This window comes from Globicephala melas, chromosome 9 (assembly GCF_963455315.2).
Source record: "Globicephala melas chromosome 9, mGloMel1.2, whole genome shotgun sequence".
Lineage (NCBI taxonomy): Eukaryota > Metazoa > Chordata > Mammalia > Artiodactyla > Delphinidae > Globicephala > Globicephala melas.
Window position 1 is genome coordinate 6,999,744 of NC_083322.1, and position 24,465 is coordinate 7,024,208.

The following is a 24,465-nucleotide window of genomic DNA, read 5'->3' on the forward strand; positions in this document are numbered from 1 at the left end:
AGGTGTTAAAGAAATCTCAAACCCTAAAACACATCACGGCTTGACGTACAAAAATCATTATCTATCTTAATCTAGTTTTTTTCCTCCTAAATTGTCAAGAGGGAAGACCTCAAGCCTATATTTAGACTTGTGTAAACCTATAGATTTTGCGTAAAATCAGGAGAAACTGATAACATGAAGCAAAGTTTAGACACGCACCTGATGGCTTGCTCATAGATGAAACCCTAGAGAGAAGCTTCCCCAAATCCTAGTTCTAGATTCACTTTTACTGCATGCGACCCCCGTCCCTAGGCCAATTTGTGTTTTAATCCAGGAAAGAAATGCCAACTTTCATTCGCGCAGGCATAAACCAAAAAGACCACGAACATGAAGCCGACTCCGGAGTCCCGTTCTCTCTCTTTCCCACCAACAGACTAGTTCGGGCCTCTCCGCCGCTTCTCTCTTGAGCCCCCCCACCCCCACCCCCACCCCGCCGTCCCCCAGAGTTGCGCACACGTACCCTCTCACCAACGTTCTGCTAAGGACACGTGTTCTTCCTGCCCAGATCAGCAGCCTGGAGCCCCGCCCGCCTCGCATTTCCAAGGCCCCGCCTACCGCTCCACCGGCCAATTGCTCCCGAGGCGTAGCCCGACCCCGCCCCTCCGGCCCCTGCCCGCCGCTTTTGTTCTCCCCCGCTCCCTCTCTCAGCCTGTGCGCTCCAGGCAAACCGAGTGGCAGCCGCTGATTGGAGGCCGCGGCGCAGCCAATCAGAAGGGGGCACCTCACGGTAGCGCTCTGATCTTTAAACGCCGGAGCCGCGGGGCCTGCGGAGGAGGCCAGGGAGGAGGATCTGCGCTGAGGACTGTGCTGGGGACTGTGCTGGGGACTGTGCTGGGGAGCTAGGACGCGCACTTTGGCGCTCGGACGCGCACTTCGACGCACGCGGCCCCCGCCCCAGGTCGGGCTGGGATTGGCCGGTCCGCGGCTTCCCCGCCCCCAGTCAATTGCCGGCTAGGTCTTCCGGGGGGGGGAGTTTCTTTCCTTACCTCTCGTTTCTTTTCGCGAGACCGGAGCCAGAGGTTTGGGATCGCCCAGTGGCCGTCGGCGCGAGGAGGCCGAGCTCCGCACCACCGCGATGAGGCCCCGGGAAGCCTGGCTGCTCGTTCTGCTCTTAGCCCTGGCGCAGCTGCTGGCAGCGGCGAGCGCAGAGGGCCCGGATGAAGGTGAGCGGCGGCGGGCCGGGCCTGTGGGCGGGGTCGCCGCGCGGACCGCCGACGTGCTGCAGTTTGAGGGCGATAGCGGGGGACAGCATCGCTTGGGAGATCCGGGAGAGGAGGGCGGCGAAGCGGCCGGGGCTGCCACTGACGCTTGAACGCGGACAGGATGTAAAGTGCCTTCTTTGCATGCTGGCTCCTTCGCCGTGATTCTGCTCAGGTTTTTCTCGAGTCCAGCCTGACTTCCCGCTCCTGGGAACGGGAGCTTGGGAACTGGTTCAGCATTTGAGGCTAACACGTCCAGGGAGTGTGAAGGGAGAGGGGCCTCTGGTTTCAAAACAGATTTTAGAGAAGGGGCGAGGGCACGAAGCCCCAAGTGGGAGCTCTCGGGACAACCGTGGGCAGCAAGCATTTTTCGTCTCAAAACTGTGGTTTGTAGGTTTGGATATAAGTAACTCAAGGGTTCTGGTTTGAGGGAGAAAGGAATGGCTTGGTTTGCATCTTTTGGAAACCGGAGATAGCATTCCTTTTGCGAGCATTTATTCAGCACCTACTGTGTGTGCCGGTCACTGCGCTGGGTTGTGGGAGTTAAGGATGAGTGTGGCCCCTGCCCATAAAGCGCCCGCTCTGGGAGGAAGGTTCGCAGCTACTAGTCATCACTCCTGCATTTTTCTTTGAAGTCGGCTAGCTAAAAAATGGTGTAAGAGAACTTGGAAAATTAGAAAGTTTTAGTCAAGAAAAGAGTGCTAATTCCTAGAGAACAGGGCATCGCATTACTGGTCTTAAACTTCTTCCTCTCTGGCCTTTCTCTAGGTGACTAGAGTTTTTTCCTGTTGAGTTTGTTCCAATATAAATAAACCCCTTTTTCTAACGTTAGTGTGTAAAGGAACTGTGAACTTTATACTCTTTTAAACAGCTTGAGTAACTTTTATGCAAGTCAATGATTCAAGAGTCTTTACCCACATAGAAAGGGAGGTTAAAAACCAACGCTTGGTGAGAAGAACACCTACCTGCCAACAGGAACTAGAGAGTAGTGTCACCTACAAGTGTCTTAGGACCTTTATCCAAATCACCTGGTGCTTATTTAAATACAGAGTCGCAAAATACACCCAAGCGGACTGCAGCAGTGGGCCCTCGAATCTGCATGTTAAACATTTCATTGATTCATGGGCAAGGTAAACTTTGGGAGGTACCTTAAAGTTTGAGGACCAGTGGAGATGGAGGGTAGTTTTTGGAACGTAGCCAAAGAGCAAACTAGCTTTGTCTTGGTTCTGATCCAGTGATTCTATTTTGCGGGGATTCTTAAGAGGCCTGGAAGGGTGGCAAACATGGGTGGACACCAAGGGCTATTAGGAAGAGTGAATCCGTCATTTTGGTCACAGGTCGCTAATGCACTGGAGACCCTGGGAAGTAGCCGCCTCTGGGGTGAGCCCGGGAATCTCTGCAGTTGGGTAGGGTGGGGCTTCTAGTAGTTACCTTGACTCTTTCCCATCCCTGGATCTTCACGTTCAGCTTCTATCACAGATAACCCATCCCGTGGATTTATTTTAGGGCCACACTTGCCTCTACCCCAGATGGTCCCTGTCCTTAGGGGGTTTTCCCTAAGGAAAACCTTTTTTTTTTTTTTGCCTCACTGCTGGGCATGCAGGTTCTTAGTTATTTTATTACTTATTTATTTATTTGGCTGCACCGGGTCTTAGTTGCAGCATGCAGGATCTTCGTTGTGGCCTGTGAGCTCTTGTAGTTGCGGCATGTGGACTCTTAGTTGCGGCATGCGGGATGGAGCCCGGGGCCCCCTGCATTGGGAGTGCAGAGTCTTAACTGCTGGACCACCAGGGAAGTCCCTTGCTTGCTTTCATTTGGGATTGGTTTAGATTTTAAAGTAAGTGGAAATTCACTTGGGTACAGTGCTGGGGAACTGTCCAGTTGCCCCTCTCTTTTCCTTTCTGGGAAGTAATTATCAAACGAGTCCGTGTAAAACTTGGGGCATCCTGGGAGGAAAATCCTATGTGTCACCATGGCATAGCAGCTGAGCGGTCAGGACCCTCCACTCAGTAGCCTTGTGCCTTTGGGCAGGTGACTAAAGCTCTCTGTTTCTTCCTCTGTAAAGTGCATGTAATGTGTTTCCCTCGGGGGATGAGAGAGTGTGCTTAAGTGCCCAGCACGGTGCCTGGCGCATAAAACATATCAGTTAAATGATGTTATATCTGATAACAAATTTCTCTTTGTCTATTCAGTATTGACCTAATGGTAAGATTTCCCCAACTTTTATGGGCACCTCCCTGGTGGGGACTGGAAGACCGGCCAGCTGAGGAGGCAGATGAGGACATGCTGTAAGGAGCGGCTGGTGTCCAGCCTGGGCAGGATCCAGTGTTGTCAGATGTACTGGTGGGAGTGGGCAGGGGTTGCAGTGACCTGGTTAGAGGAGGGGCCTACATTTCAGGAGTGGCCTTACTGGGTGGGCTAAGCAGGCTGTGGAGATGATGCAAGAGGCTTCACTGACTACACGCAGGGGAGGATGGCACCCTTCCAGAAGGTGCTGGAAGGCTTTGGATATATTTCTATCCTAGAATGTCCAACTTTAAAAGTGAAGCCCAGTGAAGAGTGGTCTCCCCATTAAACTGAGATATTTTCCTTGTCCGGATGTGTGGGGTTTTAGTCCATGGGAATATAGAGCCAGCACCTTCTCCAGTTGCAGAGGAGTCAACCCTGGGGATTGTCTGCAACTTGGGGAGGAATGGAAAGGGGGGGCCACGCCTTAATGCTATTAAGGATCCTTAATTATGTAGGGAATGTTCTGCCATTTTGTTTATCCTTAAAAATATAAACTCAAAGTCAATTTTTTAAAAAGTGTCAAGAAATGAATTCACTGTTTGGAGCTCTGTCCCAGGATAACTCATGGACCCCCATTTAATTGTGAGAGCCCCATTACCAATAGTGCTCTCAGACCACTTCGGGCTGGGTGTAGGTAGGAAAGCATCTTTGCTTTTCCATTTTGTAAAATTCACCTTATCCCTGTGCATTGAGCAGATAGCCGAGTCCCTCTTCCTCCCTGAGCTGTGTTTCCTAGCTTGAAGAGGGGATTAAGTTCTCCCGAGCCTTCTTTCCACCCTTCCTCCAGTCTTTCCGTCTGCCCGCAAGTAAACTTGATTCTCGGACTGAGCTGAGCAGCCAGGCGGTGAGAGTGGAGATGCACTGCCTGGGGCATCTACCTAACTGCCCACAGCAGGCCTTCCGGGCCGTGGGAGCACCCAGATCTGGGGCAAGGCGTGTGGTGCTTCCTAGGTCCGCGACAGGAGCAGAGAACCTGCATGACATCCCCACATTAAGCCCCCGGGTTTGCAGCCCCGATGTGGGTCATTTTGGGTGGGACTTTCAGGTGAGGGGCGGTCAGACTAGCCTTTTGAAAGCCACTGTGACAAGGTTCTGGAGGCCGACATGGGTCAGCTAGTACTTATCCTGCAAGTTTGTTGTAGGCAGTGTTCCTGTACCGGGAGCCCCTAGCCAGCTGGCGTAAACCCGGAGGTTCTCAAGCGTTACGTCCTAGGATTCCCGAGGACCTGGGTGTATCGTGTTGGCTGCCAGTCACCAGTGGAAGGGGATTCAGTGTGACGGGAGTGTAAAGAAACGAGCTGAGGCCACAGCCCTGAGAGGTGGCGTTGGGGTTGAGCCCAGGTTGTCTTCCTCTGGGTCCTGCCCCCTCCACGTCCAGGGAGCCTGGTTCTCATTGCTCTCCCCAAGCCTCCTGCTGACAGTGCTGGGGGCCTGGGGCTTCTGCAGGCCTGACCACCCTGCAGGGTCCCTGATGAGGAGCAGGGAAGTGGCGAGGTGGCTGGGGAGCTCGGGGAGGGCGGGAGGAAGACTGCAGGCAGGGCTGGTAACCTGCCCCAAGAAACATGGGAGTCTGCTGGGTATGTACTCCTCAAATTGGTGGGTGTTCTTTTTGGATTTTAGAGCCGTTTCTCCTGCCCGCGCAATGGAGGAACTTCTGCCTTAAGTTGGGGGTCGGGGGTGTGAAAGGAAAAAGCAGAGGGTGTTTGAAGGGACAATGTGGAGGAAAGTGGGGCTCAGCGGGGTGGGTTTTTGGTTTACTTTTGACAATTAGTGTGCAGATTGGTAGATTTTAATGATACCGAGCAAAGCTGCCACCCTGCCCAGACCAGTTCCTGGCTTTTCTGAGCACCTGCAGAGCCAGCACTGGATCAGTTCAGGGGCGGCTAAGATTGGTCAAGTCCCAGGGGTTCCCGGATCCCGAGGGCAGGTTTTCGAGCCCTGACCTCAGTCCCGCTGTCGGTGTTGGTTTCTCTCCTGGGAAGCATCTCCAAAAATAAATAATTGGCTCTGAAACATTCTGCCTTTGGAGTTGATGAAATCGTGCTGGCTGCAGTTCTGTTTGCTGGCGTGGTAGCAGCTGGGGAACCTGGGTAACGAGAACTGCCGTTCAGGATTTCTGGTACCTGTAGTTCAGCAACAAATTCAGTTGAACCTTGATAATAAGATGTGCTCATATGCTTGCGTTCTGGAAAGAGTACTTTGCTTCCAGGCAGGGCGTCCTACAAAGGTACGAACAGGAAACAAGTGCTGGTTCTCAGCTTTTCGTTCTGGAGGATGGAATCCTAATCCATTTCTGAAAGGGGTGGCATTTTTACCTCATACACATAAAAAACAGCCCCACGGGTGTTACAGTCCTTCAGCAAAGGTTGAAATGTGAAGGGAGGCGTGTGGGGCATCATATTTTACTTACGAAGTCAGCCCGAGTAACCTCCGGGGTGGAAAAGTTGAGACCAGTACTTGTTTCCTGTTTGTACTGATCTGGGGACCAGGCAGTCAGTCATTCATTGGGCAGGGGTCGGGGGGGATTAGATGCAGTCCTTCCTGCCTGTGGAAGCAGAGAGGGTGAGGAAGAGGAATACGTGTGTGAAAGTTAGCCTGGCCCTTGAGCACAGACGTGGGGGGCCCACGAAGTGAGGAGCCTGAGGCGCACAGCATGCATATGGGTCAGGAGGCTTGCGGGGGGCGGCCTGAGGGGTGCATCAGGTCTGTGCCTGGGGAGCAGGACGGCGGGTTCTCTGTACCTGGGCTGGAGGCCTGCAGAGCAGGGCCAGGGAGGGAGTGCTCTGTCTGGAGAGGGGGCTGGTTCTGCCCTCCGAGTCCTGCTGCAGTTTTTAGACTTTAAATTCTAGACCTGTAGTCAGTTTTCAGCCATCTTTTAGGCATGACCTCCCTTTAAGTGAAATCTTAAGTGGCCACCCGATATGCAAATTCCTGGGGTTGGGGAGGCCCCCAGGGACCACGCAGGACTCGTGACCATTTTGAAGGTTTTGGGTTCTAGGGAGATTTTTTTTTTTTCTTTTTAAGTAAAGTTACGTATTTATTTATTTTTGGCTGCGTTGGGTCTTCGTTACTGCGCGTGGGCTTTCCTCTAGTTGTGGCGAGTGGGGGCTCCTCTTTGTTGCAGTGCGCAAGCTTCTCATTGCAGTGGCTTCTCTTGTTGCGGAGCACGGGCTCTAGGCACGCGGTCTTCAGTAGTTGCGGCACGCAGGCTCTAGAGCGCAGGCTCAGTAGTTGGGCGCACGGGCTTAGTTGCTCCGCGGCCTGTGGGATCTTCCCGGACCAGGGCTCAAACCCGTGTCCCTTGCATTGGCAGGCGGATTCTTAACCACTTTGCCACCAGGGAAGTCCCTCTAGGAAGATTTTTAAGGAGGAGGGTCACCATTTTCCTAACCAGTCTGGGTATTTTTTGCACAGATTCTTCTAAGAAAGAGGATGCCATTGAGGAGGAAGACGAGGAGGAGGAAGATGACGAGGACGAGGACGATGGCGATGACTTGGAAGTTAAGGAAGAAAATGGTGTCTCAGTCCTAAATGACGCGAACTTTGATAACTTCGTGGCTGACAAAGACACGGTGCTGCTGGAGTTCTACGCTCCATGGTGAGGACCCACGCTCCGCCCCCCTCAGCCAGATGGACCAGGGGTTCCTCTGTGTCCCAGGCTGGACCCCTCAGAGTCATCCGGACCCCGCAGGGTGGGAGTGTCCGGGTGCAGGAACCCAGACTCCTGGTTCGGGAGCGCCAGGGGCTCAGCATTCTGCCAATTTGCATTGAGCGTCTGACGAGCCAGCCCTCGCAGACGGCGGGCCCTGCTCGTTTCAGATCCAGTGCTTAAAAATGTGAACACGTCCTCTGCTAGTTACAGCTGGGGGCGGCTAACGAGCTGTGATGACACAGAGACCTGCGTGGGTGACAGGCGCATCCCTCATTACAGATTCCGCCCTCCACCCCCTCCTCCTGCCTGGAGTCTGGTGGCTGCCCAGTGCAGCCCCTGGGGCCTCCCATAGGAAAGGTGCATGGGCCCTGGGGGAGCAGCCCCTCTTTTCCCATCTTTCACCCTCACGGGGCAGCCAGTCATGACTCTTGGGCTCCTTCCCCCCACCTCTCTTCTGCTGTTTTTTCCATCTCATAATCCCGTCTTCTTTTTCCCCTTTCTCCTGCCCTCCTTGGTTCACTTCGGAGACAAAATAGTCAAGATATTCTTACGTTGTTTGTCTAGCACAGTGTGAGATGCTTTGTAAAAGTATCTAAACAGACCTTAGGACAGGCCTATGAGGTTACATTGTTCCTAGTTTATAGATCAGCCGTTCTCAAACATTTTGTTCTCTCAGGACCCCTTAACACTTAATAATTGAGGACCTCAAATAGCTTGTTATGTGGGTCACGTTTATCAGTAGTTACCGTATCGGGAATTAAAACTGAGAAATAGAAAAGGCCATCTTTAAATAACAGTAGCGCTCTTACATGTTCACGTCAGGATGCTGACATCGTCGATCACGTAGCCTCTGGAAAACCCTGCCGTATGCTTCTGAGAGGAGTGGAAAAGACGGCATCTTTCAGGAAGAGTTTTCTCCTCACACTGGGGTGTAGAGATGTTGAAAGCATGTTCCCTCAGCAGAGCTGAGTTTCGAACCTGGATCTGTTTGACTTTCAGCTGCCTTGGCCCCCCCTGTTTTGTGTTTCTTGTCAACTGCAAACATTTCTGGTCCCAGTGTCCCCGTTTGTGTGCGTGTTGCTGGATTTAAGTCTCCATGGATACAGTTAACCTGCTTCTTCTTCCCGAAATCTAATTCTCAGGTGCGGGCATTGCAAGCAGTTTGCTCCAGAATATGAAAAAATCGCCACTACCTTGAGGGAGAATGACCCTCCCATTGCTGTCGCCAAGATCGACGCGACCTCAGAATCGGCGCTGGCCAGCAGGTTTGACGTGAGTGGCTATCCCACCATCAAGATCCTTAAGAAGGGGCAGGCTGTCGACTACGAGGGCTCCAGGACCCAGGAAGGTGAGCGGCTTCTGAGCTGCTGGTGGAAGTCGGGGACAGGGCTCCCTCCCCCTGGAAGGGAAAGTGGAGGGGGTGATGGGAGGGGAATTTCGATATTAGAAAGGAAGCCGAGCTGAGTGGACGGGGAGTGATCCCTGATGGAATGTTCGCGGAAACTTGGATCAATGTAAACTTGTCCTTGCATGGGAGGGGGTATCTTCTTCCATTGGCGACCATGAAACTCAAGGTCTGGAGCTGGTGTGTTACAGGTCATGGGTCTTGGTAGTGCGCTGCAGCGGTGCTTCTGAATGTCTAGCTTGTATCCGACTCACGGGGGGTGGGGTGGGGTGGGGTGGGGTTGAGGGGGCTCGTTTAGACAGACTGTCGAGCCCCAGCCCAGAGCTTCTGATTCACTAAGTTTCAGGTCTGGCCCAATAACCTGCGTTTCTTGCGAGCTCTAAGGGCTTGCCGAACGTGCAGGTCCAGAGCCCCCATTGGAACCACTGGTGTGCGGAGCCAGACAGTGTTTCTAAAACCAGGCCCGATGGGTCCCTGCCTGGCTCACATCAGACACTAAATAAGTTTCATTAAATGAATGAGAAAATGACATTGTGGTAGCCTTTAGCGTATCTCTTAATCACTTAAGAAAAAAGATTGCTTTGTGCTGCATTTTCCATTCCCAGTGTAGCGTAGTAGCAATAGCACTGAATAGGTTTGAGGTCTTCGTTGCCATCACGTAGCCCTGTGTCCCCCACAAGGGCCTCCCTTGCTGGGCCTTGGGCTCCTCATCGCGGAGTGTGAGGTCACGTGGACTTGATCTCAAGGTTCCCTTTGAATTGGTACGAGAGTCTGTCCTGTGACAGACGTGTATATTTGGAGGTCTGCGCTTGACACCTGCCAGCTAGGGACGTGGCCCAGTTTGGAGTCTTGAGAGCAGAGTTTGCCTAAGTGGCCTCCCCAGGCGCCAGCCCTCCCAGTGCGTCTTAATAATGGGGCTCGCCTGCGCTGATGGCCCCAGGGCCTCGGCTCTGCCTACACCGGCAGGTGCTGCTGTGCGCGCTCCAGTCTGAAAGCCCGTGCTTTGCGGCAGTGGGTCTCAGACCTGGCTCCTTGGTAGATTCTATGGCAAAAAAGGAGAGAAAAAGTTTGCAGCCACTGCTCCTAAGAACCCCTTGGAAAGTGCTTTGCGAGAATATATTCAGTGTCCCAGGCCTGGCGTTGAATCCATCTCCGGGGAAGCAGGCCACAGAAGGGCCGTTCGCAGTCCGCAGCCTGAGCAGCGTGGGAGCTGCTGCTTCTCTTTTCATTTTTCTCCAGTTTGGTTACGTTTTATGATGCGTGTAACATGCCAGTGCTAGATGTGCGTGTCTAAATACATATGTATTTGTACGAGTTAAGAGGATGCCCCCAAAACTATTAATAGGCATGTGTGGTCAAACACTGGGAGATGACCTCTCGGGGTTCAAGTGCAGTTAGAACCCTGGCGTGTTAGGAACGGAGGTCTCATTCGTCGGGTTGGGCTTGGACTGTCTCGAGCAGTCCGCAGCGGGTGCGTGTGGCAGTGGACCCATGACGGACAGCTGCTGGAAACAGTGGGCCTCTGGCTCTTAACTGTGCAGAGTGGCCCTGGCTGTAGATGTGATTGGATTTCAGGAAATCACATGGGTCCTGTTCTGTGGCCCCACTCTCTCTCTTCGCCCCTCACCACCTGCCACCCCTGGAGCGGGGGCCTGCATGTGCTTAGTCTTGTGTTGTTTCTTCCAGAAATTGTGGCCAAGGTCAAAGAGATCTCCCAGCCCAACTGGACACCTCCACCAGAAGTCACACTCGTGCTGACCAAAGATAACTTCGATGAGGTGGTGAATGACTCAGGCATCATTCTGGTGGAGTTTTATGCCCCGTGGTAAGATGGTGTCTATCACCTGTTATCGGATACTGGTCAGGCCCGTCCTGTGTTCGGTACAGGCACGGGCCGGGGGTGGCAGAGACAGACCCCCGCACGTGAGGCAGGGCTAGCCGAAGAGCAGGCGGGTGCAAAGTCCCCGCCGTGCACAAGTGGGCAGAGTGGGGCGCTGCGTGTTCCGAAAGAGGCGGTTTCACAGAGTCTTTCCTGGGGGGTAGGATGAGGCTAAAATATAGGCCTGAAGCGTGGAGCCTGCAGGGAGAGTAAGCCACGTGGGCCACATAGGGGGGGCCACCCAACGATCTGCGGCCCCTCGGAGCTGGAGGACACGGCCATGCGCCAGGCAGTGCCCGCTTCCCCCCCGGGCCTTGCTGCCTCCCTCCTGAGATGTTTGAACCTTGGTTTTCTCTGTCTTCGTCTCTGCTCTCGACTGTTCTGGAGTGAATCTTGGAAGTTGACCCTGACTCTTGCTTTACACTCAAGACGTGTTCCCTTCTTGTGCCGGAGCCCCAGGGCCCCTAGAGCTTCCTGCCTTTTGTCCCTTCCCCTCACCGCCCCCTTCACAGGCTTGCGTCCACTTCCTGCCCATCCCTTGTGTCCCAGCTCACCCTCACGTCCTGTGTGAAGTCACCACTGATTGGTATCCTTACCTGTCCCAGCTCTCCAACCCAGAAAATTGTCTTGGCCTTTCCCACGTCTTACCCCATGTCACGGTTATGCCCCTGTCCACCCATGTCTCGGGTGTGTGTGTGTTGTGTGCGTCCCCCCACCCCCATGAAGGAGGAGGCCACATCCTGCTGGCCCCTGGGGAAGGCCCGGGCCCCGCCCTCACCCGGGGGCATCCCGAGGTTGGTCGGATCTCTCCAGTCACCCGGGAGCGCAGGCTGGGTTTCTGCGCTTCACTTACCTGGCAGGTGGCATCCACACCAGAACAGGCCCCTGACAGAACTGCTTCCTCTCGCAGGTGTGGACACTGCAAGAAACTGGCCCCCGAGTATGAGAAGGCCGCCAAGGAGCTGAGCAAGCGCTCTCCCCCAATCCCCCTGGCGAAGGTCGACGCCACCGCAGAGACAGACCTGGCCAAGAGGTTCGACGTCTCCGGCTATCCCACCCTGAAAATCTTCCGCAAGGGAAAGCCCTTTGATTACAACGGCCCACGGGAAAAATACGGTACTGCCACCTCCTCTGGCCTCAGTGGGGAGGGAAGCTCCTGGTGCGTGTGGGCGCCGGCAGAGCTGTGGGGACAGCGCCCTACAGCCCCAAGCGGCCCCTCAGGTGTGTGCTCTGCTCCCAGGGATCGTCGACTACATGATCGAGCAGTCCGGGCCACCCTCCAAGCAGATCCTGGCCCTGAAGCAGGTCCAGGAGTTCCTGAAGGATGGAGACGATGTCATCATCGTTGGGGTCTTTAAGGCGGAGAGCGACCCAGCCTACCAGCGGTACCAGGACGCTGGTAAGGAGTGGCCCTCTGGGCAGGGCAGAGTGCCCAGGCCCGGGCCCTCTGAGGTTGCTGGGGAGTCTGCTGCTTCTGTATAAAACTCCTGGGCATCGACTTAAGGGATGGCTTGACGGAAGAATTGAGATTCCGTACGTGGGAACAGGATTTCCTTTCTCGGCTTGGGGCTTGGTTCTCTGTTGCTTTAATTGCACGTGGGTGATATGACCTCTTACTAAATAGATGAGAGGGCTGCACAGTCCCCCTCCTGGCCTCTGAGAGGAGGGGAGGGGCACAGTCAAGTTCATCCAAGGTCATTGTCTACCTCCCGCCCCTTCCAGGGGCCCCTTCCCAGATCCAGTCCCTCTGCCAGGGGTAGGGTCTTGACCGGAAAGTGAGGGTTTCTGCATCAGACCTGGGTTCGAGTCCTGGCTCTGCCAGTGTTCGAATACCGTGACCACAGTCAGTGACTTGATCAGCTCAGAGATCTCACGTCCAACACGGTGACCTGTCCTACTTGGAAGGTTGTTACATTAGTTGAGATAAATTGGAGGAAGTGCTTAGCAAAGTGCCTGGGGATGCTGACTGCACACTGAATGCTGGTCTTGCCGGGCCGGGAGGCAAAGTTTATCACCAGCAGCTGTCGGTGTCCCGTGGGGGCTGGCATCCTCGCTCCCCGGATGGTCCCTAGGCCATGAACAAAAGATGGCTTTTCAGGGACGGTCAGGATCCTCTTGGTCCTCATCAGCTCCTGAGTGCCCTCCACCCCTCACCCCACGTCACACACACCAGAACAGTTTGCTTTTCTACTTCGAAGGAGCAGTTATGATCTGCTTGCCACTTAGTGCTAATCTCTGCTGCGCAGTCACGGTTGTGCGTTTGTCAAATGCAGATTAACGTTGTAAAACATACAGTAGAGCTAAACTCTGTGCTTCCTCGGTCTTCACTGGTTCAGTCAGTAACCTTGTCACCCAGTTGTGCTAGAAACTTGCAGAGGGTCCCCTAGCCCACCCAGGGCCACAGGCAGCCACGGAGTCCCCAGACCTACACATTTATGTGCATGCAGATCCCTGGGGATCTTGGCAAAATGTGGGTTCTGGGGCTTCCCTGGTGGCGCAGTGGTTGAGCGTCCGCCTGCCGATGCAGGGGACGCGGGTTCGTGCCCCGGTCCGGGAGGATCCCACATGCCGCAGAGCGGCTGGGGCTATGAGCCATGGCCGCTGAGCCTGCACGTCCGGAGCCTGTGCTCTGCAACGGGAGAGGCCACAGCAGTGAGAGGCCCGCGTACCGCAAAAAAAAAAAAATGTGGGTTCTGGTGCTATACATCTGGGTGGGCCCGGTGCTGCCCGTCCAGCTGCCTCACTTCCAGCCTGACATACGTGTGACCCCACGTGGCCGGTCAGGTTAGGCTCAGGCAGGGGTGACGGTCACTGGGCCTGGGGTGTAGACTGTGGGGAAGGAGCCAGAGACAGTCCTGGAGATGCAGCGTGGACGACAGGGAAGCTGATGGGGCAGGAGCAGAGGGGAGGCTGGCGGGAGGAAGGGGTCTGTGAGCGTGGAGGGCGGGCAGGAAGTTCTTGAGTCGATTCTGTCTCTGCACCCAGGGCCACCTGATAACAAATACCCGGGGCGCCTGGCGGCTTAGAACGGGTGTGCCTTCTGGGTGGGCCACCTTGTTTCATTCTTACAGTGGTCTGAGAGGTGCCCTGTCCTGTTTCTACAGAGGAGGGACTGGGGCTCGGGGAGGTGAGTCACTGGCAGGCCTGAAGTCACACAGTCGGCAGGTCGAAAATTACGATTTCAGTCGAAGTCTGTCTCAGCTTCCAGAAGCTGTGAGCTTGTCCAGGTCGCCCCTGCCTCCTGCAAGACACGTACTGTGCCCTCAGCCACCTGTCCCTATATATAGCCAGTCGGAGGCTGCCCTCGGGTGGGGCGACGCCTCACCCAGTGCTGGGACCACACTCCGCTCAAGGTGCGTGTGGATGCCTCAGCGAGGACAGAGCAGAGGGACTGAGGTGATTCCCCTGGGGGGTCCGGGGCAGGGGTTGACAGGCCGGCCCACGGGCCAAATCCGGTCCTCATCTGTTTTTGTAAGTTCCCTTAGAACACAGCACACCGGACGGTTTGCACGCTGATCGGCACAGAGCTGGGTCGTCATGACCGTAGGGTCCACAAAGCCAAGATAGTTCCTGTCTGGTCCTTCCCATAAAAGATTGCCAGCCCCTGTTCTAGAGTATCCTCAGTCAGTGGGGGTGCATTGGGGAGTTTCCCGAGATTTAAAGTATGTACAGCAAAAGAACCGCAGCCCACAGACAGGCCACCCAACAACTCGGGGAGGAGCAGTCAAAGCCCTGCAAAGGGTGCTGGGTGTGAAAACTCCCTGTGGGGATGGAGGGCTCTTGTGACGGACGCAGGAGGATTTGGGCTGTCTGTCCAGGGTTATGTGCTTCTCAGCATCAGAGGCCACAGACGACCGTAGCGCCTGACAAATTAGCTCTGAGTTTTTCTGTGAAGATTGTTTATTTTTAAAATAAATTCCAAGATATATAGATTTTAAGGGATTACATCTATACCAGGTTGTAAACTCCAGACTCCTTTCAAGTGTTTCAGCTCTGGATGTAGTCCACACGGCGTTCGTGGTTAAGAACACATTTTCTGGGCGTTTGCTTTGACTGATGGTGGGTAGTGAGTTGAATCTAGATCATTTAAGCAATTTAGTAAGTTGTGTATTTGTTGTTCTGTTAATTTTTCAGCTAACCACCTGAGAGAGGATTACAAATTCCACCACACTTTCCACACTGAAATAGCCAAGTTCTTGAAAGTCTCCCCGGGGAAGTTGGTCATCATGCAGCCTGAGAAATTCCAGTCCAAATATGAGCCCAAGAGCCACGTGATGGACATCCAGGTGGGGGAGGGATGCCAGCCCCGGGGCATCTCATCGGCATGGTCTCTTGGTCAGGGTTCGCGGGAGGGACGGCGGTCGGGGGTTGGGGTCACACATACCTCGTGGGTCGTGGGGCCTTGGCCCCTGGCAGAGCTCCACCTGCTTTTGCCAGAAGGGTTCCCCCGGTCTTTATAGCTCCTGGCAGGCCAGCAGCGGCCTGCGTGGCTGATGTGGCTCCTGGCCAGGATGTGCTGGCTGCTGGGTCTGAGCCAAGCCTCACTTGCCGCCAGGTGGCTTGGGCGCTGAGGCCTAGGAAGCGATGACGGGCCTCTCTGTTCACTGGGTGAAGCTGTGGGACGTGGCACGTGGACTTGGCCTTTCTTTCCTCTATGTCCCCCCACTCTCGGTCTTCCTAAGGGGGTGACACACTCATCTCTAGAGGGGCGGAGGGAGCTCCCAGCCCAGGGTGAGCCTGGGTCCAGCTCGGTGTTCCGAGTGCTTCACAGGGGCTCCGCACTCCACTGAACAGATCTTCAGGTTTGGAAAAAACCTTACACCTTGAATCCAAATATTTTATTTGATAGAACGATGCAGAGAAGTGAGCCAACAGGCTGGAGGTCCTACAACCAGTTAGGAGCAGACTAAGGAGAGAATGCAGGTGTGCTCCGTCCCCAGCCAGGACGTGTGGGGGTGGTCTCATCTCTCCCCCTGCCCTCCAGCTTCTCTTTTTAGCATCCAGAGATACTGGCTCTGGGTCCGCAGAGGGGCCCTGATGGTACAGTTCTGTATGGTGTGTGTGCTCCTGGGAAAGGGGGCTGTCTGCAGCTTTCAGTAGATTCTTGAAGGGGTCCTTGGCCTGCAAAGGTTGCGATCCACAGTCTGTTGTGCACATCACTGCTACTTTGCTCTTTTGGTATTATTTATATACCGTCTTGGTTGCAAAAATTATTTCAGGCTGCTTTGTAAAAAATGCACACAACAGATAAAATGTGACTTTAAAAAATGGATTTAAAAATTAGGACAAAGGGAAGACAAGGGCAGGACAGGTAAGATGAAGCCAGGTGTAAAGTCAGCACAGGCAGCACTGCTGTGAGGGGAGCCTGTTGGCTGCAGACGTAAGCGAGGAGGGCTCTGGCCTTGAGTTCAGATTCGGGCCCCCGGGGGCCAGGTGCTCAGCGCGGGAGCACATTTGTCCTGGGTCCCTCGGCTTTGAGCTCACCTCCTGAGTGATGGTTGGTCCAGGGGCCGTCCTGATGAAAGACACCCCACAGCCCAGCTGCCCTCTGCCTCGTCCCTGCTGCCTCCTCCCACCTGGCCCGGCCTGCCATTTCTCAGCGCCACCTGGGACCACCTCCTGACCATCGCTGCAGATGGGACATGGGCCCTAGGGGGAGAGAGCAGTGGTCATCCATCACTTCCTGCTGGGCAGGCAGCCGCACCTTGTTGGGCCTCGGTTTCCTCACCTGTAGAGCGAGGTGGCCGTGCCGCCCTCACGTGCAGCTGTGTGGCCCCATGCTCTTCCTGAGAGACACTGCCCGCACCCCTGCCCCCGGCTTCACTGTCGCGGCTAGTCAGGGGCAGGCTTTCTCCAGGCGGAGCTCGGAGCCCCAGCAGCGCTTCGCATCACGGCACCGTGTTCCTTGTCTGTGCAGTGGCCGAGAGAGGCTGCTGTGAGGATCAGACCAGGGGAAGGTGGGACCCTGTGCCCAGTGTAGCCCGTGTTAGCGCCGCTGTCATCTGGGAGCCGGGCCTTCCCCCAGCAGAACCTGATTGACCTGGACCGCAGGCCCCCACCCAGAGGGAAGGGCACGTGGCCTCTGCAGTTGCCCGAGAGGCTCACTTCGGGTTCCCTGGAGGAGGGGCCCCAGCATCACTGGGTGGACTTGAGTGGGGCCCCTGTGCCCGTCTCTTGGAGCAAATGGCTTTTCCCATCGACAGCAACAGACAGCTGCACCTCACCTGCCCCCTTTTGCAGGACTCCACGGAGAGCTCGGCCATCAAGGAGCACGTGTTGAGGCACACGCTGCCCCTTGTCGGCCACCGCAAGTCTTCCAACGAGGCCAAGCGCTACTCGCGGCGCCCCCTGGTGGTCGTGTACTACGGCGTGGACTTCAGCTTCGACTACCGCGTCGGTGAGGCCCGGGTTGGCGGCAGGGGTGTGTGGTTACTTACGGCTTCAGGGGCTTTTTCCTCCCGGGCTGTGTCCCTACCCCCTTCCCTCTCTGCTTGAGCACGAGGGGAGCTTCGAGTCGAGTTGGGCCCTCTTAGATTAGAGATGCGGGGGCAATCGGGCGAGGCCAGCTCCCAACCCCGACCCGCCTGCGGGCAGGGGCCCTGGGCTGTGGCCCGAGGCTGGTCCGGGGTCTGCGCCCGGCATCTGGAGCCTCAGCCGCTGCGGCCTGGCTCACAGCCCTCGGTGCCCTTTCAGCCACTCAGTTCTGGCGGAACAAGGTCCTGGAGGTGGCCAAGGACTTCCCCGAGTACACCTTTGCCGTGGCCGACGAGGACGACTTTGCCACGGAGGTGAAGGACCTGGGGCTGAGTGAGAGTGGGGAGGAGGTGAACGCGGCCATCCTGGACGAGGGCGGCCGCAGGTTCGCCATGGAGCCCGACGACTTCGATGCCGACGCCCTCCGCGCCTTTGTCAGCGCCTTCAAGAAAGGTGAGCCCCCCCATCCCATCCCCCCACCATCCTCCACCTCCGCGGCCCCACCGGCTGGTTGTCGGGGGCCTGGCCCAGGCTTCCTCCTGGACCTGAGGGATGGGAAGATGGGGATGGAGAATCCCTGTTCTTTTGCTTTCTCTCTCTCTTTTTTTTTTTTTCATAATAGAATAAAAGGCAGGCGTCTTAGAAATTTCAAGAAGCCTTTTTTTTTTTTGCGGTTACACGGGCCTCTCACTGTTGTGGCCCCTCCCGTTGCGGAGCACAGGCTCCGGACGCGCAGGCTCAGCGGCCATGGCTCACGGGCCCAGCCGCTCCGCGGCATGTGGGATCCTCCCAGACCGGGGCACAAACCCGTGTCCCCTGCATCGGCAGGTAGACTCTCAAGCACTGCGCCACCAGGGAAGCCCAAGAAGCCTTATTTTTAAAATACGTAAAGTACAACAGGCTTTTGGACTTAGACGTAAGTTTCATGTATGAGGAAAACTTGCTTTGGCATCAAGGCGAGCGTCTTTCTCACCTGGTTGCGCACATGGCCCCAGGTCCCCAGCGCTGGCGGCTGACGGGCAGACCTCCTTGTCCGTCACTGCTCAGTCTACTCCCCACCGTGGCTTCCAGCCTGCAGCGCCCACCCTCCTAGTAACCCCTCTGCATCGGGAGCATCTCTTGCGACAGCCTCACTGAACAGGACCCAGCGTCTGCTAGGCCTTGTGGGGAACCACCTGCACCCTCTCTGGCCTTTGCAGGGACTGGGAAAGTAGAAGACGTGAGGAAACCAGAGAACTGGCAGTGGGCTTCTGGAGACAAGGCCCTGGCTGGCCCTGGCAGCGTCTGACTTGCCATGTCCTGCACGTCAGGCCAGCCTCACTGCCTGGTCCAGTCAGAGCCACCAGGGTCGGGGCTTTTCGGCTCTCACACTCCTCCTCTGCTTGCTTTCCTCGGCAGGAAAACTGAAGCCAGTTGTCAAATCCCAGCCGGTGCCCAAGAACAACAAGGGGCCGGTCAAGGTCGTGGTGGGGAAGACCTTCGACTCCATCGTGATGGACCCTAAGAAGGACGTCCTCATCGAGTTCTACGCCCCCTGGTGCGGGCACTGCAAGCAGCTGGAGCCCGTGTACGCAGCCCTGGGCAAGAAGTACAAGGGACACAAGAATCTGGTCATCGCCAAGATGGATGCCACGGCCAACGATGTCACCAACGACCGCTACAAAGTCGAGGGCTTCCCCACCATCTACTTCTCCCCCAGCGGGGACAAAAAGAACCCAATTAAATTTGAGGACGGAAACAGAGATCTGGAGCATTTGAGCAAGTTTATAGAAGAACATGCCACAGAACTGAGCAGGGCCAGGGAAGAACTTTGAAGGCCTTGAGGGTCTGCTCAGGGCAAGCGCGGCAGGGACCAGACAGCGAAGCTTCCAGCACTCGGCATTGGAGCCTGAGCCAGCTGCGAGCCCGGTGGGCTTGCTCAAAGGCAGTCTGTCAAGGTGTTTTGGTTTGTCTTGTGTTTTAATTTTTTATACTTTGGTATTTCACCTTATGCTCTGATACTGAATAGATACGAATGACTCAGTAGATTAGTCCAGAATTTTACAGAGGATACATCTATTTTTACCATTATTTGGGGTTTGATTTTTTTTTAACTTTTTCATCTTCTTTAATATATTTCTTCAAAGCAGACAGTTGAATCTCTTCTGTGTGAATGTTTTTCTCTGTTTTTAATTTAAAATTTAAGAAGCCTTTGCCAAATCACGTCGACTTTTCCTTTTTGTTTGATTGTCACCTGAGGAAAGCTTAGCTGAAGATGGGACTGTTGGTGTTTGGTTTTTTTTCTTTCTGTTGTGGCACAAAGTGAGAACTGTCGCCGAGCACCCTGCTGAGGACGTCATTCCAGCCCGACTGATCTGCCACCTGGTCCAGGGAGAAACAGCATCTCTGCGGGCCTGGGCGTCACCGTGCCTTCTCCTCCCAAATCGAGGACCGCAGGCAGGAGCGTTTCCCAGGTGCTCCCAGACCCTGATCCGAGGCTCAGCCTCCGAGAGGCCGCCTGCCTCTTCAGAACCGCTGTGGCCAAGGAGAGATGAGCTGGGGCACAGGTGGAGACTTTAGGGTGATAGGACGATAGGGTAGGCTGTTGTGATGGAATAAAGAAAGGATTCAAAATGAACCTCCATCACCGTCCTAGAGAACACGGTCCCGCCCTGGAGCCTCAGCATGCTGGAGATGGAGAGGCCGGGCCTGGAGGGGAGGCTCCCTGCCCGGCCTGCCTGAACATCCAGGGGTGGGGTGACATCCCGACCCGGGTAGGGGCATCGATGGGCTCTGCTCTTGGTTGTTTGTGGGTGGGCAGTGGTGCACTCTGTCGGGAGGGGGCAGGGGTGGAGGGCAAGGCCCTGAGCACTTCTGGAGGCTGGAGGGAGGGGACAGGACAGGACAGCACGGGAAGCTGGACCGGCCTGCAGGGTTCTGGGCGATTTGTGTGATGTGAGCTTCATTCTGGGAGTTCATTCACCGAGATGTGCCATCCCCGCTCACCTGTTCCTAATTTTGCTGAAACAGAAATCGTGAGCTGGGGGCGTCTCTTCGAACAGTGGCTGGTGGGTTTGCTGCAGGGGTTGGGTGGGGCAAGAAGCAGCCCCAGGGGAAGGGACAGCCGTGGTGGGCCTTTCTAGATGATGTGCTTTCAAGTTGAGTCTGGCCAGGGTGGGCGGGGGTGTCTGGTAAGTCCTCAGAATCCCCAGTGTGGCAGGAAGTCCTCTGCACCCTCCTGGATGCCCTCTTCCCTCAGGAGGACAAGCAGGCCCCCTTCAGAGACTTTGTGCCAGAAGCTCACAGGAGTAAATGTGGGTGTGGGGCTTGAAGGCTTTTTTTTTCCAACCGAGAGGCACACTCCTCCAGCACCGCCTCGGGCTTCCGTGCTGGTCTGGGAGACCTCGCACAGCACACGTGAGGCCTGGGCTCTAGGAGGGAATAAGTGTGGTCTCATTTGAAGTGAGGTGTCGGGAAAGCCCTTTTTGAAGTGATGTTTGAGCTGAGACCCAAGGATGAGTTGGCTGGAGCCCGGCAGAGGTTGGGAGTGAGTCATTTCTCAGTGTGTCCCGGGACCTGCAGCGTTGACACTACTTGGATGTTTGTCAGAAATGCACGATCTTGGGCTTGGCCCCAGACCTGCTGAGTCAGAATGCATTTTAAGAAGATCCCAGGAGACTCATGCCTAGTGAATGCAAAGGCGGAAGTCAAAATGTATCCTCTTCTGAAATAGAATCTGGAAACCAAGTTGCCCAATGGAGTGTCAGGTAAACTCACCCTATATCGACTGTAGAGAGTAGACCCCTGGGAGAGAATCTACCCCAGGCTGGTTAGGGAGCTGATAGGTTGCTAAAGGAGACAGGTGAGTCCGCCGATGACAGTCCAGTGCGATCAGTGCCAGGGTAAAGATGTGCAGGCAACGGGAGCCCAGATGGCAGGCACTGGCCCAGCCTGGGAGCCTGAGCAGCCCTTCAGAGAGGCTGACCCGGGAGCCACAAGGAAGAGGTGAACTTTCCAGGTTGAGGCAAAGCAGGTGCAGAGGGACAGAGGCGAGGGAGGGAAGCAGTGATGCGAAAGGAGGTGGAGCTGGTCCTGGAAGAGGCGGGTGCCCTAAGTCAGGAGTTTGACCTTGTCCTAGAACTTTGCAGGGAACCCCTGATGGTTTTAAGCAGGGAAGTGCTGCGATCAGATTGAGAGATTAATCATGGGAGTGACAGGTAACATTTATTGGGCATTTAGCAAAAGCCAGACCCTGTGTCCAGCAGTTTGCCGGATTATCCCAGTGCAAGTGATCTGCAAGGTAGGTGCTCTTGTGCTCACTTTACAGCTGAAGACAGGAAGGGGGCATGTGTCTGCAAATGCGAAGCTGGGGTGTGCTGCTCCCCCACCCCAGTTGTGCCATTGCATCTCCCTTGTAGACAACGCAGTCTAGTAGCAGGGGAGCCAGGGCCGGCTGCAAAGGAGGGTGGGCTGCATTTTGAGTACTGAGTGGGCTTTAGCGGTTAAGGGGTCTGCAGGAGCCGGCGCTGATGGGAGGTTGAGGGTGGGTGAGTGGACGCAAGAAGACTGGTATCACATCCAGTGTCTGAATCAACTTTTTGTTATTTAATTATGAAACATCTCAAGCATCCACAAAAACGGAGAGAATTGGCTACTCGGTGCCCTTTACTCATCATTCACCTAAAACAATTACCAAAATTTTGCTACATTTTCATATCCCCCCGTTTTTTGGCCACACCCAGTGCATGTGGGGTCTTAGTTCCCCGACCAGGGATCGAACCTGTGTCCCCTGCATTGGAAGCACAGAGTCTTAACCACTGGGCCACCAGGGAAGTCCCTCATGTCCCCCCACCCCGCACCCCCCACCCCTATGACAGCCAAGACGTCGTTTCACCCCTGCACTGGAGAACGCATTGTCCTACAGGGCCTCGGCGCCTTTTCACAGCCACCAAAATAAGCCGTAATTCCTCAGTACCCAGTCCAGATCCCCCAATTTTCTCAAACATCTTTTTGCAGTTGGTCCGTTTGAATCATCAGCACTGCCTGCCTTGTAGTTTTGTCTCTTAAATGTCAACTAGAGCACTTCTGTCACCTCTTTTTTCCCCACAACTGTCCCAGTTTCAGGAAAAAAAAACGACGAGAGATCTCTTGGGTCACGTGTTTTGCACGAGTTTGAGGAATGTTCGATGGTCGCTGTCTTGGTGGTGTGTCTAGTAGGTACGGAAACTGGCGAGGTCCGGATGGAGGAAACAGTAGCAAGTCTTATAAGATTGATGATCGGTGCCTTGGCCGCGTGCCTTCTAGGTGCCCGGGACCCAGCATCCGTTCTGAGTCATCAAAGCTGCAACCCAGGCTGACTGCTCTCAGGCTGTGTGGCTTTATAAGTTACTTAACTCCTCTCAGAGTTTGTTTTCCTGTCTGTAAGGTAGAGACACAGCCTCCTTCGCAGGGTATTCGTAAGGATCCAATGCAGTAGTGTGTGCACGGGTTTCCGCACAGAACGTCAGCCACCCTGAGACGCGAAATCTGAGGCCTCTCCCCTTTCTATTGGAACTGCTTATCTCTTTGTCTCTCCCGCCTGTTCTGATGGGCCAGGATGGAACCATAGATCAGACACAGGTAGACCCCAAATGGGAGGGTGTGGGTCTGTGTGTGTATAAAACAGATTCCTGAACCCTAATTCTGGCCTAGGGAATCAGATCGGCAGGGTTGCTGCGTACTTTCTGATTTCAAAAACTTCCAAATATGATCACATTTCACCTGAAACATAGGCAGGTCAGGTATTATGACCTCCATCACATAATAAAGGAGGTGGAGATCAGAGAGACAATAATTTGCCCAAAGTCACACAGTAAACTGAGAAGCCAGAACGAGAACTCAGAACCAGTGTTGTTTCTACAGCAGCATCTCCCAAGGTGTGTTGGCAGAACACTCATGAAGGAGACTAATACATGCTTCATTAACGTTGGATTCTGTTGGTAATTTGGCTTGGGAAATACTGGAACTAAAAGATGCTTCAATGGGGTTCTTGTTGAAGAAGCTTGGAGCCTGTAAGGCACCAGCATGCTGGAGACTCCAGGAGCAGGTGGAACTTGCCCTGGCTTCTCTCCTGCGTGGATCCTCAGGGCTCCACCTTGACGCCCTCTCCTAGTGCCAAGCCTCGTTAGTGCATTTTACGAGAATACGTGAGCCCTTGGCTCGTTCCCCAGGTCCCGAGGAAGTACTGGTGCCTTCCTTCTCTTCTGTATCCATCCTCCTCAATGTGGACCCACCCTAGGGTGAGGGATGTGGGCCAGGAAGTGCTCCAGGAGCCCAAGGACAAGCCTGACCCTTGAGCCCATCTCGGTGCACATCAGTAGCAACGTTACAGGTGTATTTCCCCCCATCTTCAGAAGAGCCTTCAGCTGGAGCAAAGGAATTAAACCCTGAGAGGCACGTTACTGTGTCTCCTTGATTCCTATTATGACGAATCAGAGGTACTGAAAATGAATTCTCTGGCACCTGTACTATGGTAAAGCATCGCTCCTACTGTAAGTCTGTCCTGTTACCCACATGGCCCTTGGCCAGCTGTGCTAAGCACCGGACTTGGGAAAGCTGAAGTGAGATTTGGGAGCACCCAGGGCGAGCCCAGAATGAAACACCATTTGAGTGAACCAGTGGAGAACCTCAGAGGCTTGAGGGCCAGGCAGGGAAGGGCTCCGCTGCCCTTACCTCCCCCTTCGGAGTCAGCCCCAGACAGAATGAGCACGGTTCTCTAAATCGTCGTGTTCCCACCTTAGATTACGGAGATACTGGGGCAGAGAAAGGACAAAGGACCACTTGTTGGCAAAGACTGAGAGAGGGCCTTTTAGAAAGCAGTGGCTGTGGCTGGGAGAAGAAATGTGGAAAACGAGCTTCTGTCTGTTCCTTCTGGCGTTTCTCAAAAAAAGAAGTGTGAGCTCAGCTCAGGTTGGATTGAAAACTGATGCCTCTAGAGACTTAAAAGGCCTTCGAGCTCAGAGGTTGAAAAGTCCAGTGTTCAAGGGACCTGGGTGGTAAGTTGCGTGCATGAAGGGGCTGGATGCGGGCGATAGGGAGTGGTGGTGACCAGGGCACACCTGAGATTCCGTGTCTCACCTGAAGGGGGCGCTTGCTGCCTGTAGGACTCTGGGCCTGCTGTTGCCATTCTGATTTTTCAAGAAAAGCCAGACATTTTAAATGTGAAATCCCCTAATTTTTAAGTGTCGAGTCTAATTCAGATTATCGTATCAATACTGTGTGGGCCAAAGAAAAGGCATCTGAGGGCTGGGCTTGGTTAGAAACTGCAGATCTAAATAAATCCTACCCCCCCCCCCCACAAAAAAAATTTTTTTTTTTTCTTTCGGTACGCGGGCCTCTCACTGTTGCAGCTTCTCCCGTTGCGGAGCCTTCCGGACGCGCAGGCTTAGTGGTCATGGCTCACGGGCCCAGCCGCTCCGCGGAATATGGGATTTTCGCGGACCGGGGCACGAACCCGTGTCCCGTGCATCGGCAGGCGGACGCTCAACCACTACGCCACCAGGGAAGCTCT

The 24,465-nt window shown here is 54.8% G+C and overlaps 2 protein-coding genes across 2 annotated transcripts in view; one reads left to right on the forward strand and one right to left on the reverse strand.

Annotated features, from left to right (window-relative positions):
- The window catches only part of ZNF398 (zinc finger protein 398), a 100,076-nt gene extending 98,932 nt beyond the window's left edge, over window positions 1-1,144 (reverse strand). The window contains exon 1 of the mRNA XM_070046287.1: window positions 1,026-1,144. The gene's annotated coding sequence lies outside the window, so the exon portion shown is untranslated. The remainder of the gene's footprint in view (window positions 1-1,025) is intronic.
- PDIA4 (protein disulfide isomerase family A member 4) lies at window positions 785-24,252 on the forward strand. The gene is made up of 10 exons (XM_030854125.3): window positions 785-1,202; window positions 6,942-7,125; window positions 8,322-8,527; window positions 10,271-10,409; window positions 11,374-11,579; window positions 11,704-11,862; window positions 14,598-14,749; window positions 16,704-16,860; window positions 17,157-17,390; window positions 18,336-24,252. Exons 1-10 carry the CDS (start codon window positions 1,115-1,117, stop codon window positions 18,749-18,751), a joined length of 1,941 nt encoding a protein of 646 aa, XP_030709985.1. The 5' UTR covers window positions 785-1,114; the 3' UTR covers window positions 18,752-24,252.
- The last annotated feature ends 213 nt before the right edge of the window (window positions 24,253-24,465 follow it).

Bases quoted from the DNA above. Each gene is read 5' to 3' on its own strand.
- PDIA4 (XM_030854125.3), top strand. From the start codon at position 1,115: ATGAGGCCCCGGGAAGCCTGGCTGCTCGTTCTGCTCTTAGCCCTGGCG. The intron at 10,410-11,373 runs GTAAGATGGTGT...TTCCTCTCGCAG, and splicing joins GTGGAGTTTTATGCCCCGTG to GTGTGGACACTGCAAGAAAC. The intron at 11,863-14,597 runs GTAAGGAGTGGC...TTAATTTTTCAG, and splicing joins CCAGCGGTACCAGGACGCTG to CTAACCACCTGAGAGAGGAT.